At 37.6% G+C, this 22,137-nt stretch overlaps 1 protein-coding gene across 1 annotated transcript; it reads left to right on the plus strand.

Moving 5' to 3' along the window:
- The first annotated feature begins 8,989 nt into the window (after positions 1-8,989).
- On the plus strand, positions 8,990-21,567 carry LOC123660894 (GATOR complex protein NPRL3). The gene is made up of 11 exons (XM_045595916.1): positions 8,990-9,421; positions 9,500-9,712; positions 14,573-14,667; positions 14,984-15,203; positions 15,512-15,666; positions 16,130-16,261; positions 16,724-16,888; positions 18,241-18,430; positions 19,156-19,828; positions 20,870-21,063; positions 21,399-21,567. Exons 1-11 carry the CDS (start codon positions 9,223-9,225, stop codon positions 21,551-21,553), a joined length of 2,391 nt encoding a protein of 796 aa, XP_045451872.1. The 5' UTR covers positions 8,990-9,222; the 3' UTR covers positions 21,554-21,567.
- The last annotated feature ends 570 nt before the right edge of the window (positions 21,568-22,137 follow it).

Consider the following 22,137-nt stretch of genomic DNA (forward strand, 5'->3'; position numbering starts at 1 on the left):
CTAATGGAAAACAGTTTTAGCAAAAAACAGTATTTCAAATATTTAAATCTAAGGTGTAAAGGGGAAATGTTGCACTCGACCTGTAACGAATTAATTGGGGTTGTTTTCATGGCGCCAGTGATAAGTCTCAGGCTGTGATTTTGAATAATATTTAATTTGTTAACCAACTTGTCATTAGCAGAAAAACATAGAAATCCATATTCAAAATGACTGCGTACAAGAGATTTATATAGGGTAAGAAGGATTTTTGGATCAGAACCCCAATATGTTTTTGCAAGAGACTTTAAAATATTAAGAGCCTTAAGAGCTCTATCAACTATGTGGTCTACATATTTGTTCCATGATAAGTTATTCATGAATATAACACCTAAAAATTTAACTTCATTTGTGATAAGAAGAGATATATTATTATAGTTTATTTTAATTCTTTCAGACCCTACTTTATTAAAAACTATGACTTTAGACTTTTCAAAGCTAATGTCCAATGCAAGATAATTAAAATAAGAATTTAATTTAACTAAAGCTTCGTTTAACTTAAGATTTAGGGTAGTTATATTATTACTAGAACAATAGACTACCAAATCATCAGCAAACTGTAAATTGTATATATGAGAGCCTAGAATTAAGTTTAATCTATGTATATAAAGTGTGAAAATGAATGGACTCAAAATGCTACCTTGACATGTACCTTTATGAGAAAGCCTTGGACCAATAAGTCTATTATTATACTTAACAAATACCTTCCTACTGTGCAAAAAATTAAAAATCCATTGTATAACTTTTACAGGTAAACCAATCGCAGCTAATTCCGTGGATAGAATATGATGGTTAACATTATTAAAGGCTCCAACTACATCGAAGAAAACTCCAGCGAGAGCTTGCTTTGATTGTATAGCATTATAAATATCAAGATGTAAGTGAGCAATGCTCTCCCTTGAAGACCTGCCTCTTCTAAAACCAAACTGATTAGAAGGTAAAATATGATTAGACTCTATGAAATGTTCCAATCTTTGTTTTAAAAGTTGTTCAAATATTTTTCCCATGCAAGAAGTCAATGCTATAGGTCTATATGAATCAAAGTTAAACTTGTCCTTGTTGGGTTTTAAGATAGGTACTAAACAATCAACCTTCCAATCCATAGGAATAAGATTATGCTCCCAAAGAAGATTCAGGATATTTAATAAAATTAGTTTAGATTGAGAAGACAGGTGTTTAAGCATTTTATATGAAATGTAGTCAAGGCCAGGTGTAGAGTCTTTTCTGGATGAAATAGCAGAATTTAATTCGACAATGGTAAAAGATTTTATAATAAAATTTTGATTAGGAAGAATATGGCAGAAAGAATTAAGATTAAAGGCTGGCTCTACAGTATCTGGAGTATATTTTTTGAGAAAATCAAAGATCCAAGAATAGTCAGAGTTGTTATGGGAAGGTGGAGAATAGCTTTTGTTAAATTTTCGCATATACGTCCAAATGACTGATATAGGAGTCGATCTGTTAAATTGTTCACAGAGTTTTATCCAACTGTTTCTTCTCTCATTTCTGATAATATATTTTTTGGTGGCTTGTAGTCTTTTAAAATTAATGTAATTAGCCTCAGTGGGATCAGATTTAAAAGTCAAATAAGCGTTTTTGCTATTTAATACGGCTTTGGTGCAATTGAAATTCCACCAAGGAAGAAGTTTTTTTTTTTTTTTTATTTAAGTTAGAAGGAGAGCATGAAGATAAAGCTGTATTAACCAAAGAGTGCTTAGAAATAGAAGATGATTTCCACAGTGCTGAGTGTAAAATATCTGTAAATTTTGTGTAGTTATGAAGGGGGTCTTGTGTATCAAGAGAAAATTCAGTGAGCAATAGTTGGACATTTAAATTATAAATGTTCCAATCAACGTTGTTCAGGTTAGGGAAGCAGGGTAGTGAGCTACTATTGGGAATAGGAGTGGCATTGTAATGATTGTTATTAAGTAAAATTTTTGTGATTACAGGAAAGTGGTAGCTGCCTAAGGGATCGTCATGTACTGACCAGTCACACTCTAGAGCCAATGAAGGTGATACTATGGTTAAGTCAAGAGCATTCTGTCTCCATATGTGCGAACCAACAGTGGTCATACTTCCGTCATTAAGTATAACCAAATTATTGTTATTGATAGACTCTAAAATGTCTTTGCCTCGACAATTAGAAGTAGAACAGCCCCAGGCTGAGTTTAGGCCATTAAAATCTCCTGCTAGGAAGATTGGTTCTGGTAAACTTTTAATTAACCTGTCTAGTTTAGATTTAGAAAAAGCAGGATTGCAATTAGTTGGACTGTAAAAGCTTATGATAGTAAGTTCTTTGTTGCTAGAGTATTTTATACGAACAACAACATTTTGAATGGAGTCATCATAAAAAGTATCAATTTTAGAATAAGAAATAGAGCTATGTATTAATATGGCTACGCCATTGTGGGTGTTTCCTGAATCAAGACGAATTACATTGTAATGACGTATCTTAAATTTTTGACAAGGCTTTAACCAAGTCTCACAAATTAACGCAATGTGAATATTTTTGTCCAAAAGGAAATAATTAAAAATATGTTGATTGTGTAGAATACTCTGAGCATTCCATTGCACAATATTTAAAGTATCCATAAAGTACAAATTATTTATTAGTAACCTTTTTTAATGTATCTTGCAGGACATTTTTAATATTTTGGGAAGAGATAGGTATTTCATTATTTTTGTTTAGTGTTATAAGTTTTACTAAAGCTTCTGTAATAGATTTGAGTATTATTTCGGAATTTAAAAGAGATAAGAACTGATCAGTTTTGTTTAATGATGGAAAGTGAGAGCTGTTTAAAACATCAACAAAGCTTTTTTTCTGAAATTTATCTCTGTTAAGCTGGATTTTTTCTTTTTTAACAGGGCATGCAGGGGATATGGCAATGTGATTGCCAGAGCAGTGACAGCAACTGGCTGCAGTATAAGGAGTCTGACAATCTTTAAAATTGTGACCTTCGCCACAAATGCTGCATCTTTGTGAATTTTTACAGAATTTTGCAATATGACCATATCTTAAACACTTTAGACACTGCTTTACTGGCGGGATGTACTGCCGTACTTCGAACCGCCAGCTGTTGAGGTCCACACTATCTGGTAAATTGGGACAGGAAAAGGTTATAGAAATTGTTTTTGTGGGGATTAATTTTATTTCTCCATTTTCTCTTACACGTCGCATAAATCTACGTATAGATATAATATTTTTCGTGCTAGTTAGAGCTGAATATATTTCTTTATTGGATAATTCTATAGGCACATGAGAAATTACCCCAGTGACCTCTGTAGCGGCAGCCGGAAGGGAAGCTTTAAGTTTGTACCCATCAAGATATTTTTTGTTGCCTAAGACCGCGTTAGCAAAAGCAGGTCTATCAAAGATAACTCCAACTTTACTTTTATTAATGCGTTTTAGTTGTTTCACGCCTTTATTATATTTTTTTATGCTATTAGCGAGTGTCATCATGTCTCTTGTTCCGATTGGCTTGTCAGCCTCTGTACTCTCCAGGAATACAATATAGTCAAAATTACCCCCGTTCTCAGGGTAGTGCCGCACGTAATCGGCTACCCGAAACGGGGCATACCTTTCGGCGTCTGTTAGCTCAACAGATTTTATGGACTCGGAGTCGGAGCTCAACGAGTCGTCCTCAGCGTTACCTTCCTCCTTCTTTTTCCTTTTCTTACTTCTCCCCATCTCTTGATTAATTTATAAGTATTTATTTATAAAAAACTCCAGTGAATAAATTATAAAATAAATAAAATATTTTTGAAAAAAAAAAGACCGCCTTTTCACTTCAAAGTTCCCGCGCTTTTTCTTTTTCCGTGTTATCAAAACTTGACAACTTAACAATGTTGTTTTAAAATTTATCCCCAATAGGCAGAGGCAAACGACTATAATCCATGCAGCCTAACAACTTAAAAATTTGCAAATTGACATTTCTCAATTCAGTTTCGAAGTAGGCATGGCGATCTGAAATCGATTAATCGAAGAATCGATTCCTCGGACCAAATATCAATTTTGTGAATCGATATTTCACTTTTGAAAATCGACATTCGACTTTTTCTGTTTTGGTAAAAAACAAAATTATTTACATTTTGATGAATGTACTCGTAATATTACGGTGTTGCCGGTTAATGGGTTAATTACTTAAAAACTCGCGAAATAGTATTCCTTGTATCCACTTTCTCACTTCATTCTCTATCTACTCTTCATATTTTCTCTATCTATTTGCTATCACTCACTCATATCTTTATCTATACACCCTCATCTTTTATGATAATGTACTCTCAAAAAAAAAAAAACACGAATATCAAACAGAAAATTTACAAAACAGAATTATTGAACCAATGATTAATTTCAGTCGGCAGAGCCTTATACCCTTTCAATGCTTCCCTTATATCTTCAACCTAGACCGCTAAAGTAAATAACTTATATTCGTTCTGTACCCGACCGGTTGTTGTATCTGTATTGTATATGGAGTCGGTGTTTTTTACTGGCATTATTATTTCTAATTCTTGTAAATGTTCGAATGCTTTATGTATAAACGGCCTCGGTACTGTGTTTGATGAGTTTATGTTCGAGAATTTGTAGATGAAGAAAAGATATAAATTAACCTCAAGTAGTGTTTGTTATGTGTTCTTGTGGCCGGCAACGCACTTGTAATCTTAATGTTGCAAGCTTTCATAGGCTATGATAACCACTTATCAAGACCATAAACTTATGTAGTATTTCAAAAATTAGTAATACTAAACTATACTAATAATCTATAATATATATACATGTCTATATTTTCTTTTACGGTGTAAAATTTTTCTCTGATAGTGTACAATAAAGAGTATTTGTATTGTATTGTATATAAAAGCGAAAGGTCATTCATCACGAAATCTCCGAAACTATAACGCGTACAAACTTGAAATCGGCAGATATACTCCTTATAAGGATAGACATTCGCTAAGAACGGATTTTACGAAATTCGACCCCTAAGGAGATAAAACGGGGGTTGGAAGTTTGTAAGAGACTTGAAATTTAAAATGTATGCTCTATAGATGGTGAGGAGGTGTAAGTAATGCATCGTAATCTATATATACATATATAAAAAAGAAAGATCACTGACTCAGTCATCACGAGAACTCAAAAACCGGCGGATGGTCCATCCATCCAGGATGGACAAAGATGAAATTTGGCAGGGAGGTAGATTATAGTTAGGAGACGTCCACTAAGGACGGATTTTGCGATATTCCACCGCTAAGGGGGTTTAATTGGGGTTGATAGTTAATGAAACATATACAACAGCTATAAGTTCGCCTGATAGGTTATTTATACTGCAGCTTGAAAATAAAACCAAAAATGTGGTGTATAGAGAGGTTTTATAAAAATAACTATTAAATTATACTAAATTGTGCCTTTCAAAAAATTACTTAGTGGATAAGCATTTCAAGTGACTGAAATAAAAAAAAATTGCGTTAAACATCTTAATAGTAATGCATATCATCATAACCACGCGGACGTAGTCGCGGGCAATAGGTTAGTGTATTATAAAACAAAGTCCCCAAAAGTGTACGTAATCGATTTCCTCGAAACCTACTGAACGGATTTTCATGTGGTTTTACCAATGGAGAGAGGGCTTCAAGAGAAAGGTTAATGGAACAGCTAAGCCGATTTTGATGAGAGTCTCACTGGAAAGTTGCCGGGAAAACTTTGTGACACACTGATTTCAACGCGGGCGAAGCCGCGGGCACAGCTAGTATAAATAGAAAAAGATTTGTTTAATAATATTAATTTGTGCAAACTAATTAATTGTTACATATTATATTACGATCTATAATTTGACTAGGCAGGGCAGGCAACTCGAGCAGTAAAGATGAGCGTTGATGCGCATTTCAAAGGGGGCCTCCTTAAACCTACACCTAGGTCGTAAGTCCTAGGAACTGTTTTGAGTTTCTCCCTCTGCCACACGATAGATCCGGCACCCACACGATGAATCCATCAAGTGCTAAGAAGTTTATTGGAATTCGGCAGGATTTCAATAAAAGTCAGGTTAGATTTCTGATAGAATACGATTTTTAATTTCTACACAACCAGCACTTGACACATAACGAAAGGAAGAGAAAGGGCGCCACCCGTGTCAGGAAACGGAAACAAATACTTACATTTATGATGACAATTTTAAGATAACACATTTATAAAGACAGTCACGATCCATCTTTCAAATTTACATTTGTTCAATAAAGTTAGTCTCCCCCGTTAACTAATAACTATCTCGTGTTATCTTACATTATTAGTAACCAGTGTGACCTAATTCCTACATATATTTTAGCTAGATAGCAACTGGACAGGTATTAAAAAAAAGTTCAACATGAAAATCTTTTTTTTGGTATCGCAGAGGAACCCATTTACAGGTGATATGCAGGACGCCCGGAAGGCAGTCCTAGACCATATGTCGGCTTCAGCACTTGGGGGTGCAATACCGATTAAACCACTGCGGGGAGCCTTCAGCCGCTTTAATTGGAGGATGCCGGATCTGCAGGTAACAAGATCCCTCCAGAGACAGGCTGGTCTCGGCAAAAAGGTCAGACTTCTCCTCCATGGGGACTGTCCAGCTCACCGCTGAACAATCCCGACGACACCGTGTCTACATGGACCGGGTTCCCATCCCGGCCCGACACTGGCAGAGGGGCTTTACTGGAGGCGCACTAAGTAGTGTCTCCTACGCACTCCCATTCATCGCCTGCTAAGGGAGGCTTCGTCGGCGGTCTCTTCGCCACTATCGTCTTTCAGGACTCGTCGCCGGTGTTGGATGAAAAGTAAACTCGTCTTTTTTTTATACAATGATAGGCTTGCGTTTGATGACTATTTCACCTGATGATTAGTGAAGAAGAAGAAGAAGAAGGACAAGAAGGAGAAGAATGAGAAGAAGGAGAAGAAGGAGGAGAAGAAGAAGATGATGATGAATAAGAAGAAGAAGAAGAGGAGAAAGAAGAAGAGGAAGAAGAAGAAGAAGAAGACGAAAAAGAAGACGAAGAAGAAGATGAAGAAGAAGAAGAACAGGAAGAAGAAGAAGAAGAGGAGGAAGAAGAAGAAGAAGAGGAAGAAGAAGAAGAAGAAGAAGAAGAGGAAGAAGAAGAGGAAGAAGAAGAAGAAGAAGAAGAGGAAGAAGAAGAGGAAGAAGAAGAAGAAGAAATATAATATAACATCAAAATGGTAAATAAACTGAGAAAAATATTAAAATATAATATCAAAATGGTAAATAAACTAGCGCCATCTATCGCTATTAGAAAACAGTCTTATTTTAGTCTATCGACGACGTTTTCTCGATTTTTAATAGATGGCGTTGAAGCAACATATTATTTATTTAAGTGCTACAAAATTTGTTCTTTAAAGTATGTTATTTGGTTCTGTAATTTAAAATAATAAATACACGATATTATTACGATTTTATTCATCGTTGTAAGCGCGCGCTGCCGTAACTCGTAAGCCGCTGTTGCGCGGGGGGACAATTGAACGCTGTGCATCATGTATACGCATCGCATGACCGTTTTATTGTTTTTTCATCTATATGGTAGGATGCCGCGGGGCCTACTCGCGCGGTCGGAGATCCCTACGTAGCAGACACAGAGTACTATGATATAAACAGGTAGCAGACGTCGACGAAATTAAAACACAACATAATTGCATCACAAAGATAATAATAAACGCCCAACGAAGTGGGCCGCGGCTCATTTTTTAGAATACTTACATATGTACCTATTTCTTTTCAAGATATTTTTGAGATATATGAGCTATCACTTTCACAAGATTTTTTCATGACATTTTTTCAGAAGAAGAAGAGGCCATAGCCCACAGATTTAGAAAGTTTAAGTGGCAGTGGGCTAGTCATCTATATCACAGGACTGATGACCGTTGGAGCAGACGGGTCCTGGAGTGGAGACCGCGCCTTAGCAAACGCAGTGTGGGACGTCTTCAGGCCCGTTGGACCGACGATCTACGTAAGATTGCCGGTGTAGGCTGGAGAGGATCGCGGAAAACCGGAATGTCTCGCGCGAACTTGAGGAGGCCTATCCAGCAGTAGACTGCAATAGGCTGAACTGATTGACTGACTGACAAAGTAGTCTGTGGACTTGTCTATTTTTTATCAAATGAAATCTAAAAAACTTATTATTTGTTTTTTGTTATCAGACGGAATATAAAAAATTTGCCTACAACGCCCGCATCGTTTTTTATGTAAATGTATGCAATGGGCACGTTCCACTAAAGGCCCTCAACACTATCGACTACGACCACTGAAATTGCCGTTCCACTAACGTAAAAAATGCCGCGGTCGTTGTACTTCTAAGTGAATTTTATAAATAAATAAATAATTCATGTTATATCAGGTAATGTCAGGTGTCAGCTATGAGTTCGCAATATACTATGCAGGCATTATGAAAACATGCAGCTTTGGGGTTTGTGAGTAAGTATTTCACATAGATTGGAGTAAAATTTAATTTAAAATGGATTTCTGAATTTATCGTTGCGGTTTTGCCGAATCAAATGAGAGATAACATTCACAATTTGATATTGACAGTTGTTTTTTAGAATTCCCGCAATTGTCATTTGATGAAAGCTAACTCTAACCCAACTATATTTTGTGAGTGAATTGGGCGCGATGTGGTCGTGAAAAATGACGTCATCTATGATGTCGATCGATCGCTTACGACGACCACAGGTGGAACGATATAAAGAGCTTTGCGGTCGTTGTGGTCACTCAGTGGAACGCGCCCTTTAAGTCATGGATTTTGACATCAAATTATGTACCTACCTATTGTACCTATCATAAGTTTTTACTGTACGTGAGTAGGTATCTACCTACGTCATAAAAAATACCATATAAACGTTGTATACTCTTTGATAGAAAAGAGCCATAGATTATACACTTATATACTGGTGAAAAGAGCAAAGAGTAAATAATAAAATAAAGAGTGTATTCAAAGGGTCATTGTAAAAGTGTTTTATTTTTTCAAGTGAGAAAAATAATTCTTTAACTTAGATTTTTTCTAATATAATAAACAATATATATACAAACCATGTGTAGTAATTTAAAACTTTTGAAAACATGTTCAAGCGTATTAATGTGTTCTAATTTCGTATTTGCATTGTTTACTAATCTTTTGTAATATCGCTTTTAACATTCGCCATTGACGTAAATCTTGGTCATGGAGGTTAATCCATTGAATATATTTTTTGTTAAGTCTGACAGCAAAGGTGATAGATTGTTATTTAGATATCCCTACACGACTGAGAACAAAAATGAAAATAAGCAGAAGAAATGTGGCCGCCACAATCCATATGCAATTAGTTCCACTGAAGATCTGTTGCAAAACTCACAATCACAAACATCGAATATCTGTAAAGGTGTGAATCATAACTTTATTTATACTAATATATATCTTTCTATTATAAAAATTAATCTGACTTGAATTATTGTTAAAGGACAACTAAGTGGCTTCACAGATGAAATGTTATCAACTTTATTTGCTGTAAAAGCAGAACTTTGTAATAGGAAGTTTGAACTAAAAGTGAATGATGTGAGATTTGTGGGCCATCCTACACTACTTCCCTACCGAACAAATAAAGATGACACAGCTGCGATGATCCTTATCAATATTGTATTTGCACTCCAGGCATCTGCAAGCCATTCAATTGGTATCAAAAGTCATTTACTATTATATGTGTCAAATATTACCCTAATCTTTGTTCAAATAAACAAATATGGTTAATATGTTAACTATATTTGTTTATCTATTGTTACAAACATGTTTATTCTTAATGTTGTTGTATATAATACATATATAAATATTACTCTTAGACTCGAAAGTAGAAATTTAACCCATATCCACAAAGTGCCTATGATCTTTATTACACAAGTCATATAATATGTGTACTAGTTAAAAACATGTACTATCAAATTCAAAGATTCATCATTCATCAAGAAAGCATCATTTCATAAATGATAAATAATTAAAAAAGGAAAATGTATTTGTTTAACATCTTGAACGCCATGGGGGACATCAGTTGTCCTCAGTTGTTTAGTCCATGGGGCCAGTTTAAAAGTCCTTATTCACAAAAAAATTATGATAAGTTTTTATTTACTACCACACCCATTCTTAACGATCTTACTTATTTTTTCTTACACTTTACGAGGGGTGGCTGAAAAGTTCTGAGCCTAGGGTACTTGCAGTCGTACTATTTACTTATCCGGTGGGTCACTATTTGAACGACATCTACCCACTATATAAGCGAAGTTTCACGTCATTAGCTTCATTACGCTTTGAGTAATTGAACCGTAAACATCACCATGTCTGAGTCATCACTGCACTTAACGAAGTTTGAGCATCGCGCCGTCATCAAATTCCTCGTTAAAAAGGGGAAAACAGCAAAAGAAATTTTTGAAGAAACTTAGTGTTTACGGAGAATCTGGACCGTCGTCAGCCACGGTTAAACGATGGACACGCCTATTCCAACAAGGCAGAGAGACTCTGGAAGATAACCCTCGCTTGGGTCGGCCGTACACTGCAGTCACCGATGAAAACATCGAAAAAGTAAAAAAAAAATGTACTGGACGATCGCCGAATAAAATTGTGGCAGATAGCAGAAGAGTTTGGCTTAAGTAAGGAACGAGTTGGAGATATTATGCACAATCATTTGCATATGAATAAAGTCAGTGCGCGTTGGGTGCCAAAAATGCTCGCGCCACTTGACAAGCAAGCGTTGAAACTTCTGAAGAGTTTTTAGACTTGTGCAAGGATAATTTGGAAGAAATTTGCACTCGTATTGTGATTGATATGAAACGTAGATCCGACAATATGACCCAGAATCAAAACAAGAGTCAATGCAGTGGATAGAGAAGGGGGAAAGACCGCCGAAGAAGTTCAAGGTGGAAAAATCGGCTTCCAAACTCATGGCTACCATTTTTTGGGATTGCGAAGGAGTTATGCTCATAGATTACCTTCCAAAAAAAACTGCAATGAATGCAGAGTATTATGCTGGGCTTTTAAAAAAAGTTCGCGAAGCCATTGTCGAAAAAAGAAGAGGTAAAATCAGCAAAGGAATTTTATTTTTGCAAGACAACGCGCGCGCGGCTCACACGGCGCGCATTGCGAGGCATGCCTTGCGAGAAACTGGCTTCGATGAAGCCAGATTCGATGATGATGAATAAATCACCCTCCAGTTCAGTCCAGATCTGGCACCTAGCGCTTATTTTTTATTTAAAAATTTAAAAAAAGACTTACGGGGACGAAGATTTGGCGATGTATGTATGTTGTTGTTGTTGTTGTTGTTGTACACGGGCTATTTTCCGCAACTCGACGTCTTGATGCGCCTTTTTTGCGTGATCGGCTGGTGGGCACTATTCGTGCCAGCCAAGCTCCTTGAGGAAGCCTAGCAGACCCTTCACGTTGCCGACGACTTCCTGGAGCAACCTCGGTGTCCCAAGGTGTAGTGCCCTGTAGTTCGCCACACCACCGCATTCCAGCAGGATATGTGAGGCCGTTTCCTCTGCCTCCAGGCACGCTCTGCACAGGGGGCTGTCTGTAACACCTAGATTGTGTAAGTGCTTGTTAAGCAAGGCATGTCCCGTAAGCGCCCCGACCAGTAGTCGGAGCTGGGCTCTTCCATAACCGCGAAGTTTGCGGGACAATCCTGGGTTGATCGTCGGAAGAGCTTCCTTGGTCTGCCTGCAGGTAGTTAGGTTTGTCCAATATTCTTGGTGCATTACCTTGGTGTTGTGTCGCAGCTGGCTGCGCAGCCATCCGAATGGCAGAGGCAGAATGGGTTCGGGTCCGTGGACCCTCATCTCCGATCCATTCCTCGCCAGTCGGTCGGCCGCGTCATTGCCTCGCGATCCACTGTGTCCCTTTATCCATTGAAGGGTAATGGTGTTCGTTTCACTTACCTTCGTCAGAGCTCGATGGCACTCGTATATTAGCCCTGATGTCATAATGTCGCTCTGTAGGGCTTGCAGGACCGATCTGCTGTCGGAAAGTATACGGATTGGAAAACCCTGTACCTCTCTAGACTTGATCGCTGTTGCTGCCATTATGATTCCCATACATTCCGCCTGGAAGACGGTGTTGTGGATTCCCAATGGCGATGAGATGTGGATATTCAGGTCTTCTGAGTAGACCCCAGAACCTGTACCTGTTGATGTTTTCGACCCGTCTGTGAAGATTCTTAACTCCCTAGGGTTGAGGCCTTCACCTGGGTCTTCGTGTAATTGTATTCTGTATCTTTTGTCGAATACGTACTGTTTGGGTATCCTGTCGGTAACCGCTTCGACGAGCGGTTCCCTGTTTGCCAGTTCGCCAAGTATTCCTGTATGTGCTACCTTTACGTTCCTCCAAAGGTTTAGCTTCCTGAGTCTTACCGCAGCCGCTCCCGCCTCCTGTTGGATAAACAGGTGCAGCGGCGGCAGGTTCAGTAGGGTTTCCAGGGCGGCTGTCGGAGTAGTCCTCATGCAGCCCGTAGTCGCCATGCAAGCTAGCCTTTGAAGTCGTTGTAGTTTTGCTTCTCCGGTGATTAGTCTGGTTCTCGGCCACCAAACCACAGCACCGTAGCTGATAATTGGCCTGATGACGGACTGGTACAGCCACAGAGTGACTTTTGGGGATAGACCCCATTTCTTACCTATCATTCTGCGGCACTGCCAGAAGGCTATTGTAGCCTTGTCAATTTTGCTGTTGAGATGCTTGCTCCAGTTCAGTTTGCTATCTAGAATAATTCCTAGATACTTTACCTCCGAGCTGAACTGTAGCTCCGTACCGAACAGTCTAGGGGGTTTGTAGCTCCCCAATTGCCGTTTGTTAGTGAACATTACCTGTTCCGTCTTTCCAGGATTGACGGTGAGTTCGTTATCTATGCACCATCTCTCCACAATTCGTAGCGCCTGCTGTGTGACACTGCACACGGTACTGCTGACTCTGCCGCTGATTAGGATGGCGATATCATCAGCGTACCCGATCGTGAAGTAGTTGTGCTGGTTCAGTCTGGTTATAAGGTCGTTTACCACTAGGTTCCACAGTAGTGGGGAAAGCACCCCTCCTTGTGGACATCCTCTGGCTACCAGTGCATGTTGTGCCTCAGTTGATGTAAGTTTGATGACTCTTTTTCTGAGCATGTTACCTATCCAGTCGATCATCATCGGGTGTACCCCGTGCTTAACTAGGGCCGACGAGATGCTGTTGAAGTTAGTCTTGTCAAAGGCTCCTTCTATGTCGATGAAGGTGCCAAGACACATAGCCTTGTTTTCAATGGCCTCTTCTATTTTACTGACCACTGCATGTAGAGCTGACTCTGTTGATTTACCTTGGCTGTACGCGTGTTGGTTTGGATGTAGGCGTACTGTAGCTAGGGCGTTTTCTCTCAGATCCCGTTCGCACAGCCTTTCCAGAGTCTTCAGTAGAAAAGATGTAAGACTTATAGGTCTGTGGGATTTGGGTTCAGAGTAGTCACTTTTTCCCGGTTTGGGGATGAAGATTACCTTTACCTCCCTCCACTGCCTCGGCACGTAGCTGTGAGCTAAACAGGCCGCCAAAACAGTGGTAAGCCTCTGGATCAGTCGGTTACTTCCCCACTTTAGAAGTGCCGGGAAGACCCCGTCCAACCCTGGGGATTTGAAGGAGTCAAAGCTGTTGATAGCCCATCTGACTTTTGATGGGCTTACTACCTTGAGTGCATATTCCCAATGCTCCTCTGTTGGGGCTACGTCCTCCTCGGGCCAGTCCACCGACTGCATGATGTGGCACCCTGGGAAATGTGTCTCAACCAGGATGCACTCTGCTTCTTCCGGCGTGCTCGTGAAGGTGTTGTCAGGCTTTCTTAGGGAGCCCTTCAGCTGGCAGGATTGGTTTGCTAAGACCTTCCTTACCCTATTGGCCTGTTCGCAGGTTTCCACGCTGCTGCAGAATTTGCGCCACGAGTCGGTGCTTCTGTACCTTAGTCGTTTCTTGTATCTGGACTTGGCTTTCTTATACCTGTCCCAGTCCAGATCGGCGCATGTATTCATTGCTCTGTTTAAAAGTCGCCTCACCTTTTTCCTGAGTCTTTCCAGTTCAGGCCCCCACCAGGTTACTTTGTTCTCCGGTGGCAATGATAAGGGACATGCAGTTTGGTAGGAGTCTATAATGTTGCGATGTATGTATAAATTTTATTTAGATTTTTATCTAGACTCTTAATGCCCTAAGCTCAGAACTTTTCAGCCGCCCCTCGTACATACATATTTTTCTAAGTCATATTTTTTTAAAGTTGACTCTAGTTCGCGGTCATGTGATGTCCCCCACGGCACCGATGGAACAATTGTGTATTGACTACATGGTGTCCCCCATGGCCCAAACAGAAAAACTAAAAAATCAAACTGGCTATTAACATGTTAAAAAATTATAATATATAACCATATTTTTACTTTCTTTCTTAATGTTTTTGTTTAAATAACTTTAAAAAAAAAATTAATTTTAACAACACTAAAATTCCGAAAATACTTTGCTAATTCCAATGTATTATTATTTACAGTTAAATGTTACTATGACTTGAGCAAAAGACTGGGTAAAGCATTAAGGCATGAAGAGAAAAGGTGTTCTTATTTGACAGAAGAAATGAAAATTATGGTAATACATATTTATATTATATTTTATTAATACATATTTACATTATATTAAATACACACAAAATAGTTTTTGTACAAAATTGTCATTTCATCACACAAGCTTTTATAAACTTCTTAAAAAATCATTTCATAGTTAAATTCACCTATTTCAATCAAATTTGTAGTTTCTTTAAATTTTTTTTTGTTGCATTGCTTTGTTGCTGTTAGTTTAATAATAAATAGTAAATAAGGTGGAAAAAATTTGCATTATATGCTGGAAAACACGTCTCAAACAAGGGACATGCAACATAAAAACACTTTATGAATTAATTTTGCAGTTGGCAGCCCACGATGAAGTATCAGCTCTAGACAGTGAAGCCAATTCAGGAGAAAATGAGGACGAAGAAGAGAATTCTCGTCACTCAGTCAGTTCACATACGCATAGCACAGATAACAGTACAGCTAGTACTGTACCTAAATCTGCTTTTCATCTTATACTACAGAGAAGCTCGCTGGCCAGATCTATGAAAGCTGTATTTGAAGAATTAAGTAGTACAGGTGAGGCAATGATGATGTTAGTAAGATATTTATGTAAATATGTTTCTAGTGAATATAATAATTATATTCAAGTCTTAACTTACATGATAAAAATCTGTATGGTCTAAACAAGTATTTGTTATGTGTGGAGATTGAACACTAGCTATTTACTTTCACAACAGTATGTCTTACTCATTTCTTTGTATAGTACTTTCTAGTATCATAATATTTGTTGTAATTTTTTTGGTACAAGACAACATTTGGTTTTATTACAGCATTGCTGTCATTACAACAGTGGTAAAAAGAAAAATTATAAATTTTTTTTTCAGGTATTGTTCAAGTTCGCATAAATAAATGGGTTCTTCTATCATTCTGTCTCCCACATAAAGCACATCAAATCCACAACAGAGGTCTGATAATAGAACCAGAGACAATAGACAAATGTGTGCAAAAATTAAGACCCTATCATGGCATTTTACTTATGGTAAGTGTATAAAATTTATTTTCAACTTTCAAACTAAGTTATTGCAATTAAGATTATTTTAATGACAAATTGTATATAGGATTTGTAATTAATAAAAAAGTTATATTTTAAGAAGATTCACAGGCCTTGACTCTGTTTACTTTATTTTTAGTGTGAGAAAAACAAGTGATAATGATTGATACACATCTTATTTATATAACTAAATATATATATATATTGGTCATAGTTTAGGATCAGGGTCCCTTTTTGCTTTGCACTTGATTTTGATGAGGCGTCCAACAGTTTTCTGTACGAAAACTTGATTGTGGGATAGGAATAGGGATAGGGATCAAAATGAAGCTACTCACGGAAAATTAGCTTGATAGTAGTCAAGTGCAAAAATGGACCCGGGATCCAGAACTATTATATTATATTTGATCTGTACAATATTTTTTTTAATGCTTTTAATTTTTAATAATTACAGGTAAATCCTAATGACTTATTGGCATCAATTCCCTTAGATGGAAGTCCTGCACTTTTAAGACTTATTAAACTCTATAGTCCTTTGAAGAGCTTGCAAACATTAGCCATTGAAGCAGATTTAACACTGACACAGGTAAAATATACAAGAATTTTGTGACAGTTTGATTGATACAGTGTTAGTTTGATTGTTACAGTGTTATTTGGTAATCTAAGGGAAACCTGTTATTGGCTATACTATTATAGCATTTACATAGTTGTAAGGTACATTGTTTGTAAAGCTGTTGGTTTTCTAAATAAAGAATAATAATAAAAAAAAAAAAAGAATTGTATTGTTACAAATTTTACTTGATTTACTGACAAACTTCTAATTTACTATATTTATATTTATTATAAAACTATTTCTTTTTAACATTCTAAGATAGGAGTCTACAAATTGCTTTATTGTATACACCTATTTAATGTAGTTATTTCCTATAACGTAACACATGACATCAAGCCGTGGTAAATTTTTTAAATTTATCTTTGTAGCTGTGTCTGTAAAAATGAGAAACTGTACTACAAATGATGGTGGCTTATAAGGTCAGTTTTCTTACAGGCTTTTCAATTAACAGGACATTTAGTGTACTGGGCTAAAGCTACGGTCATATATCCGCTTTGTGAAGGAAATGTTTACGTCGTCGCCCCTGGAGCTAATATACACATAAACTCGCCTCTTGTTGATGAGTTTGCCAAGGAGTTTCCTGGTTTATGCCTATTACAGGTAAGTCAAAAGAACTTACTATTATAATTACTTCTTGATATTTAAAAATACAATATTATAAAGCAAAAGGCTTTGTGTGTTTGTTATACCTTAATCTCAGGAAGTACTGCTTCAAATTGAAAAATAATTACCGAGGACTGCTGCAATAGGCTATATAATAGTTTAGTATGTATTTTCCTCAAATTGACGTGAATGAAATGGCAGAGCACAGCTAGTTTAGAAATACAAAAGGTTATAAAGATATCACTATTCAATCATAATTACCACATATGTGTTACTCATGGAATATGTGAAACTGTCCAAATATGGCAAATGCACTTTTTGACATCACCAATTCCTTAGAAAGCATCATGTTTGAAGTTGCTAAGATAATCAGAAGAACTTTTAATAATTAACTCCTTAATATATAACATGCTTTGACTGAGAATTGGAACCTATATATATATATACACCTTTTGTTTACAAAATGTCAATACATTCACGGGCTTTTGACACCCAATGTACTGTTTATTCTTAAACCACCGACCGGTTCTTATTCTAGCGTATAAGAGATGCAGTTTTTTTTTGTACATAAAAATTATTTTACAGACCTATATATTATATTATCTACAAGAACAACTTATTTTCCTTATAATAATATATTTTAACATTTTGTCCTAGTATCATATGTATATAAAGGTAAAGATTATACTATAATAAGTGGGACATGATGGGTTAGGATTTATGCTATGTTAGAATGCCGCTGACCCACTCCGGCGCAGACGTACGGGGGCAAAGAGGAGACAGTTTGCCCACCTCCTCCCCCCCTCGTAATAGGGAGGTCGCTGGCTGATAGTCGGGGGACTTAGGCTGGCTGGACAACCTCACACGTCTGAGGGGTGGCCTTGTTGTGAGTGAGGCCACCCTACCATTTTGCCGGGGCACGGAGGCTTTGTCATCTCGCCCTACCCAGGCGGATAACGCTCACACGTGGTGGTTTTTGGTCAGTAAAAGTCTGACATAACCTCTCCGGTGCACCCCCGCTGGCCATTCATGAGGATTTTCCCCACGTAAAAAAAGGGTCAGCAATGTGACTGCGATGGTTCTGGTGTTGCAGGCGTCTATAGGCAAAGGACTTTGGTATTGGCTTACCATCAGGTGTGCCCGTACGCCGATTTGATAACGTAGTCTATTTGCCTAGTTTTGTAAATTACCTCTTATTTAGTAATTTTTGAAATCTTATACTCTTGTCTATATCTATTTGCTGATCAGAGAAATATATACGAGTATATATATATTGTCAATCTTAGTGAAAATAAGCTGATAAATAGCTAATAACAATAGGTAAACAATAAAACAAGTGTTCATATCAGATGCTAAGCGAGTTCTCGCTGCCCGCGCCGCTGTGGTACGTGTCGCGAGGAGCGTGGGGCGCGCGCTGCGGCGGGCGGCCGGCACGGCTCGTGGCGTGGCTGCTGCGGCGCCGGCTGCTGCTGCAGCTGCACACCTACGTGCAGTTCAACTCGCCGCACTGCCCGCATTGGCCGCGCCCCGGCGCGCTCGGTGAGTGCGCACTGCACGCACACGCACACACGCACACACACGCACACACACGCACACACACGCACACACACGCACACACACACACGCACACGCACACACACACACACACACGCACACACGCACACACACACACGCACACGCACACACACACACACACACGCACACACACACATACACACACGCACACACACACACACAGCTACACGCTTACGTGCAGCTGTGTCTGTTCGCAAATGAAATAAAGCGACTTTAATTTTCGATGATCAACATTGACAAGTATTACGTAGGTAACTAAAATTAGTTAAGTAAATACGCGTTATCAAAGATTACTCAAAAACTTCTTATCATAACTCGATCATATTTAAATGGGACCACAAGACAAGCACCAGCTTACGTACGAGTAAGTTAAGAATTATCAAACTCGGTACACCCAGTAAAATGTTATGAGGTATAATATAACGTAGGTCGACGAAAAATAGTTAACTAAATGCTCATTATTGGATATACAATTCGAGAAAAGACTTGTCAGATCTCGATTAAATTTAAATGAGACCACATGATAATCACCACCTTTCGATTAAAAGAAGAATCATCGAAATCAGTACCAGTCGAATCGGACCCAATTAAAAGTTTCGAGGTAACACACATAAATAAAAATACTATCGTATTAAGAACCCCCACTTTTTTTTAAAGTAGATTAAAAATTACCTTTGTTTTTTTCGTAGATGGCAAAGAATATTTCTGTGAAAAACACGACTCGAATTACCAATCGAACAGCGTATCCTTTTCTTCCTTGAACCAAGTGCAACTAAATGTTCCTGAACCAGTTGAACCTAGAGAAAGTAGTAACACGTTTCCAGATTCCGATGAAGATTATCCGACCCAAAATAACCTCAATCAGACAGACTTTTCACACACAAAGCCTATCGTTATTGAATCGGAACATATAAAGTATGACAATTTTCACGAAGTTGATTCAGCAAATCATTCCTTCGACGACGGTGTTGATGTAGTAGATGGTTTAATAAAACCAAAAGTTAACGGATGTGACTATAATAAGACTCAAAGTATACAAAAAAAGGTTCAAGGAAACTCTGTAGACAGTGGCATATCGAATAATTTAAATGGCAATGGTATCAATGGAGCAGAAAATGGCCATGTTAATGGACTATCAGATGCTAAAGACAAATCTGAGATAAAAACCTTACCTTCAAGGCTTTCGGATATTTCTTTAAAAGAAACAGATAGCGTAATTAATAGAGACACAAGTAGCGATGAAGACAAATTTGAAAGTGATGTGGATGTATCGCCGAGACTTAGAAATGGTCATGCCGCAACAAACGGTATGGAGAAAACGAATGGAGTGTCCTTAAATCTTAAGCTTCAGAGTGAAATGAGGTAAATAAAAAAAATAGAGTATAATAAGCTAATAACATCAATATTTGAAAAAAATAATCCTAGTTATATTATACAATGCTAATACTGCTAATTAAATATTTTTCTTGTTATATAAAGCCTAATTTCGAAACCGACAAATTGGTATAACAACTCTGGAATGTATTCCATAAATTTATGCATACATAGATTTTGTAATACAGATTTCCTGTCATAGTTTTACATTACATAATACACTAATTGCAATGTGGATAATAGACATGAGTTACTTTCATCTTTATCATCAATGTATAAATGGATGAAAACATACTATCCTCAATATGCTTAAAAGTCGAATAGACTCTGCCAAATTAGAGAAAGAGGAAAAATTATAATAATAATGATGATGAATGGGGAAACCATATGCTTCTCGAAATCTGGAGCAGCCCGTCTGGGGAAATATCCCAATCTTGCAGAAGATCACAGCTAAATAACACTGTTCTCAAGTAGTGTTGTTCCTGTGGTGAGTTAGGTGGCCAGAGCTCCTAGGGCGGTCGGTGGTAGGGTCCGCAACGCGCTTGCGATGCTACTGGTGATACATGTGTCTAACATTACTCATCATCATCATCACTCATCATCATCATCATCATCATCATCATCATCATCATCATCATCATCATCATCATCATCATCATCATCATCACTATCATCACTCATCACCATCATCACTTCAGCCTATCGCAGTCCACAACTGGACATAGGCCTCCACAAGTGCGCGCCAAAAATGGCGTAAACTCACGTGTGTTGCCTATAGTTACTACGCTGGGCAGGTGGGTTGGTGACCGCAGGGTTGGCTTTGTCGTACCGAAGACGCTGCTGCCCGTATTCGACCTGTGTATTTCAAAGCCAGCAGTCGGATGGTTATTCCGCCATCGGTAAAAAAAAAAGTAGAACTGTGTTATCCACACCCATGGAAAGAGAGGGGTTGGCTATATTCTTTACTGCCGTAACAGTTGCCGACCTAGTCGTATAAAAAAAAAAGATGTTGATCATACAAAATTTCAGTTTCCAATCTCCTACCGTGTGGACAGCGCCTGCGGGTTGCGATGCCATAGATGCGTGTCGAATGCCCAGTGATCCCCCCTCCACTGAGTCATTACTTGACACATTCACCGCTGAAGAGAGAGCAGTGTTGGCGACCATACCCGCCTCCGAAGACCCTAGTGATCTTTTACTACTTGCTCAGTTACATAAAAAAGGTGAGTTTAAAAAAAAAATTCAGTTTCTTGTAAAATATTTGTAATTTTTTTTTTTTCATATTTGCAAAACATATTTCAAAACCTGTTTGTGTTTATGTTAGGAAGTTCCGACGTAAATATTCAGTAGAACATCTCGGCATATTAAGAGCTGACCCTAATAATGATAGTTGAAATGTTTATTTAATTTCATTCTCAAAATCACTGAACTACTAAACACTCAATATTTATATTCAATGCAAAATTATTATATGTAAGATTACCATTAATATTTTTGTGATTGTATTTGGTAAACATTTCAATTAGTAGTAATACTTTACATAGGTAATTATTTTCAGGCTACTTCCGTGGTGAACAACATCTCGAAGAAATAATGTTCATGGAGAATGTTTCTCGATCACAACTAATGCAACTTCTGGACAAATTCAAAGATGTACTCATTACATTTGAAACTGAAGATCCTGCTGTTGCTATGCTATATCCATACAACTAACTTATATAAATTTAGTTCTGTCGTATATATTTAATGTCATGTCCAATGGGAAAAGTTTAATTCACAAAAATATAAATATTTAGTTCAATTAAAAAAGTTTCGTTATTATTATTATTATTATTTATTTGATTCTTTATGATTAAAAACAAATTGCGCGATAGCGATTTAATCACAAAAAAAAATTTATAGGCAACCACGATAAATAGAATTATTTCTACTGACACAAAGCACTCTTCATAACGAAATATATTCATACACATTAAGTATATAAAATAGTAATAAATAAGTCTTACTTTCAATATTAGATTGTATCTATTACAATTCAATCAATAGTTTGTTAAAGCATTAGCTATCAAATAAAAAATTAAAATGTCTGGTAAATTATTTATTTTGTCTCAATATTGTTGTTGTTGTTTCTTCACGGGCTATTCTCCACAACTCGACGTCTCATTGCGCCTATTTTGCGTGGTTGGCTGGGGGCCTTATTCATGCCATCCTAGCTCCTTGAGGAAGCCTCGGAGCGACCGCGATGTCCCGATGTGTAGTGCCCTGTAGTTCGCCACACTACCGCATTCCAGCAGGAT

Source organism: Melitaea cinxia, chromosome 16, assembly GCF_905220565.1.
Source record: "Melitaea cinxia chromosome 16, ilMelCinx1.1, whole genome shotgun sequence".
Classification (NCBI taxonomy): domain Eukaryota; kingdom Metazoa; phylum Arthropoda; class Insecta; order Lepidoptera; family Nymphalidae; genus Melitaea; species Melitaea cinxia.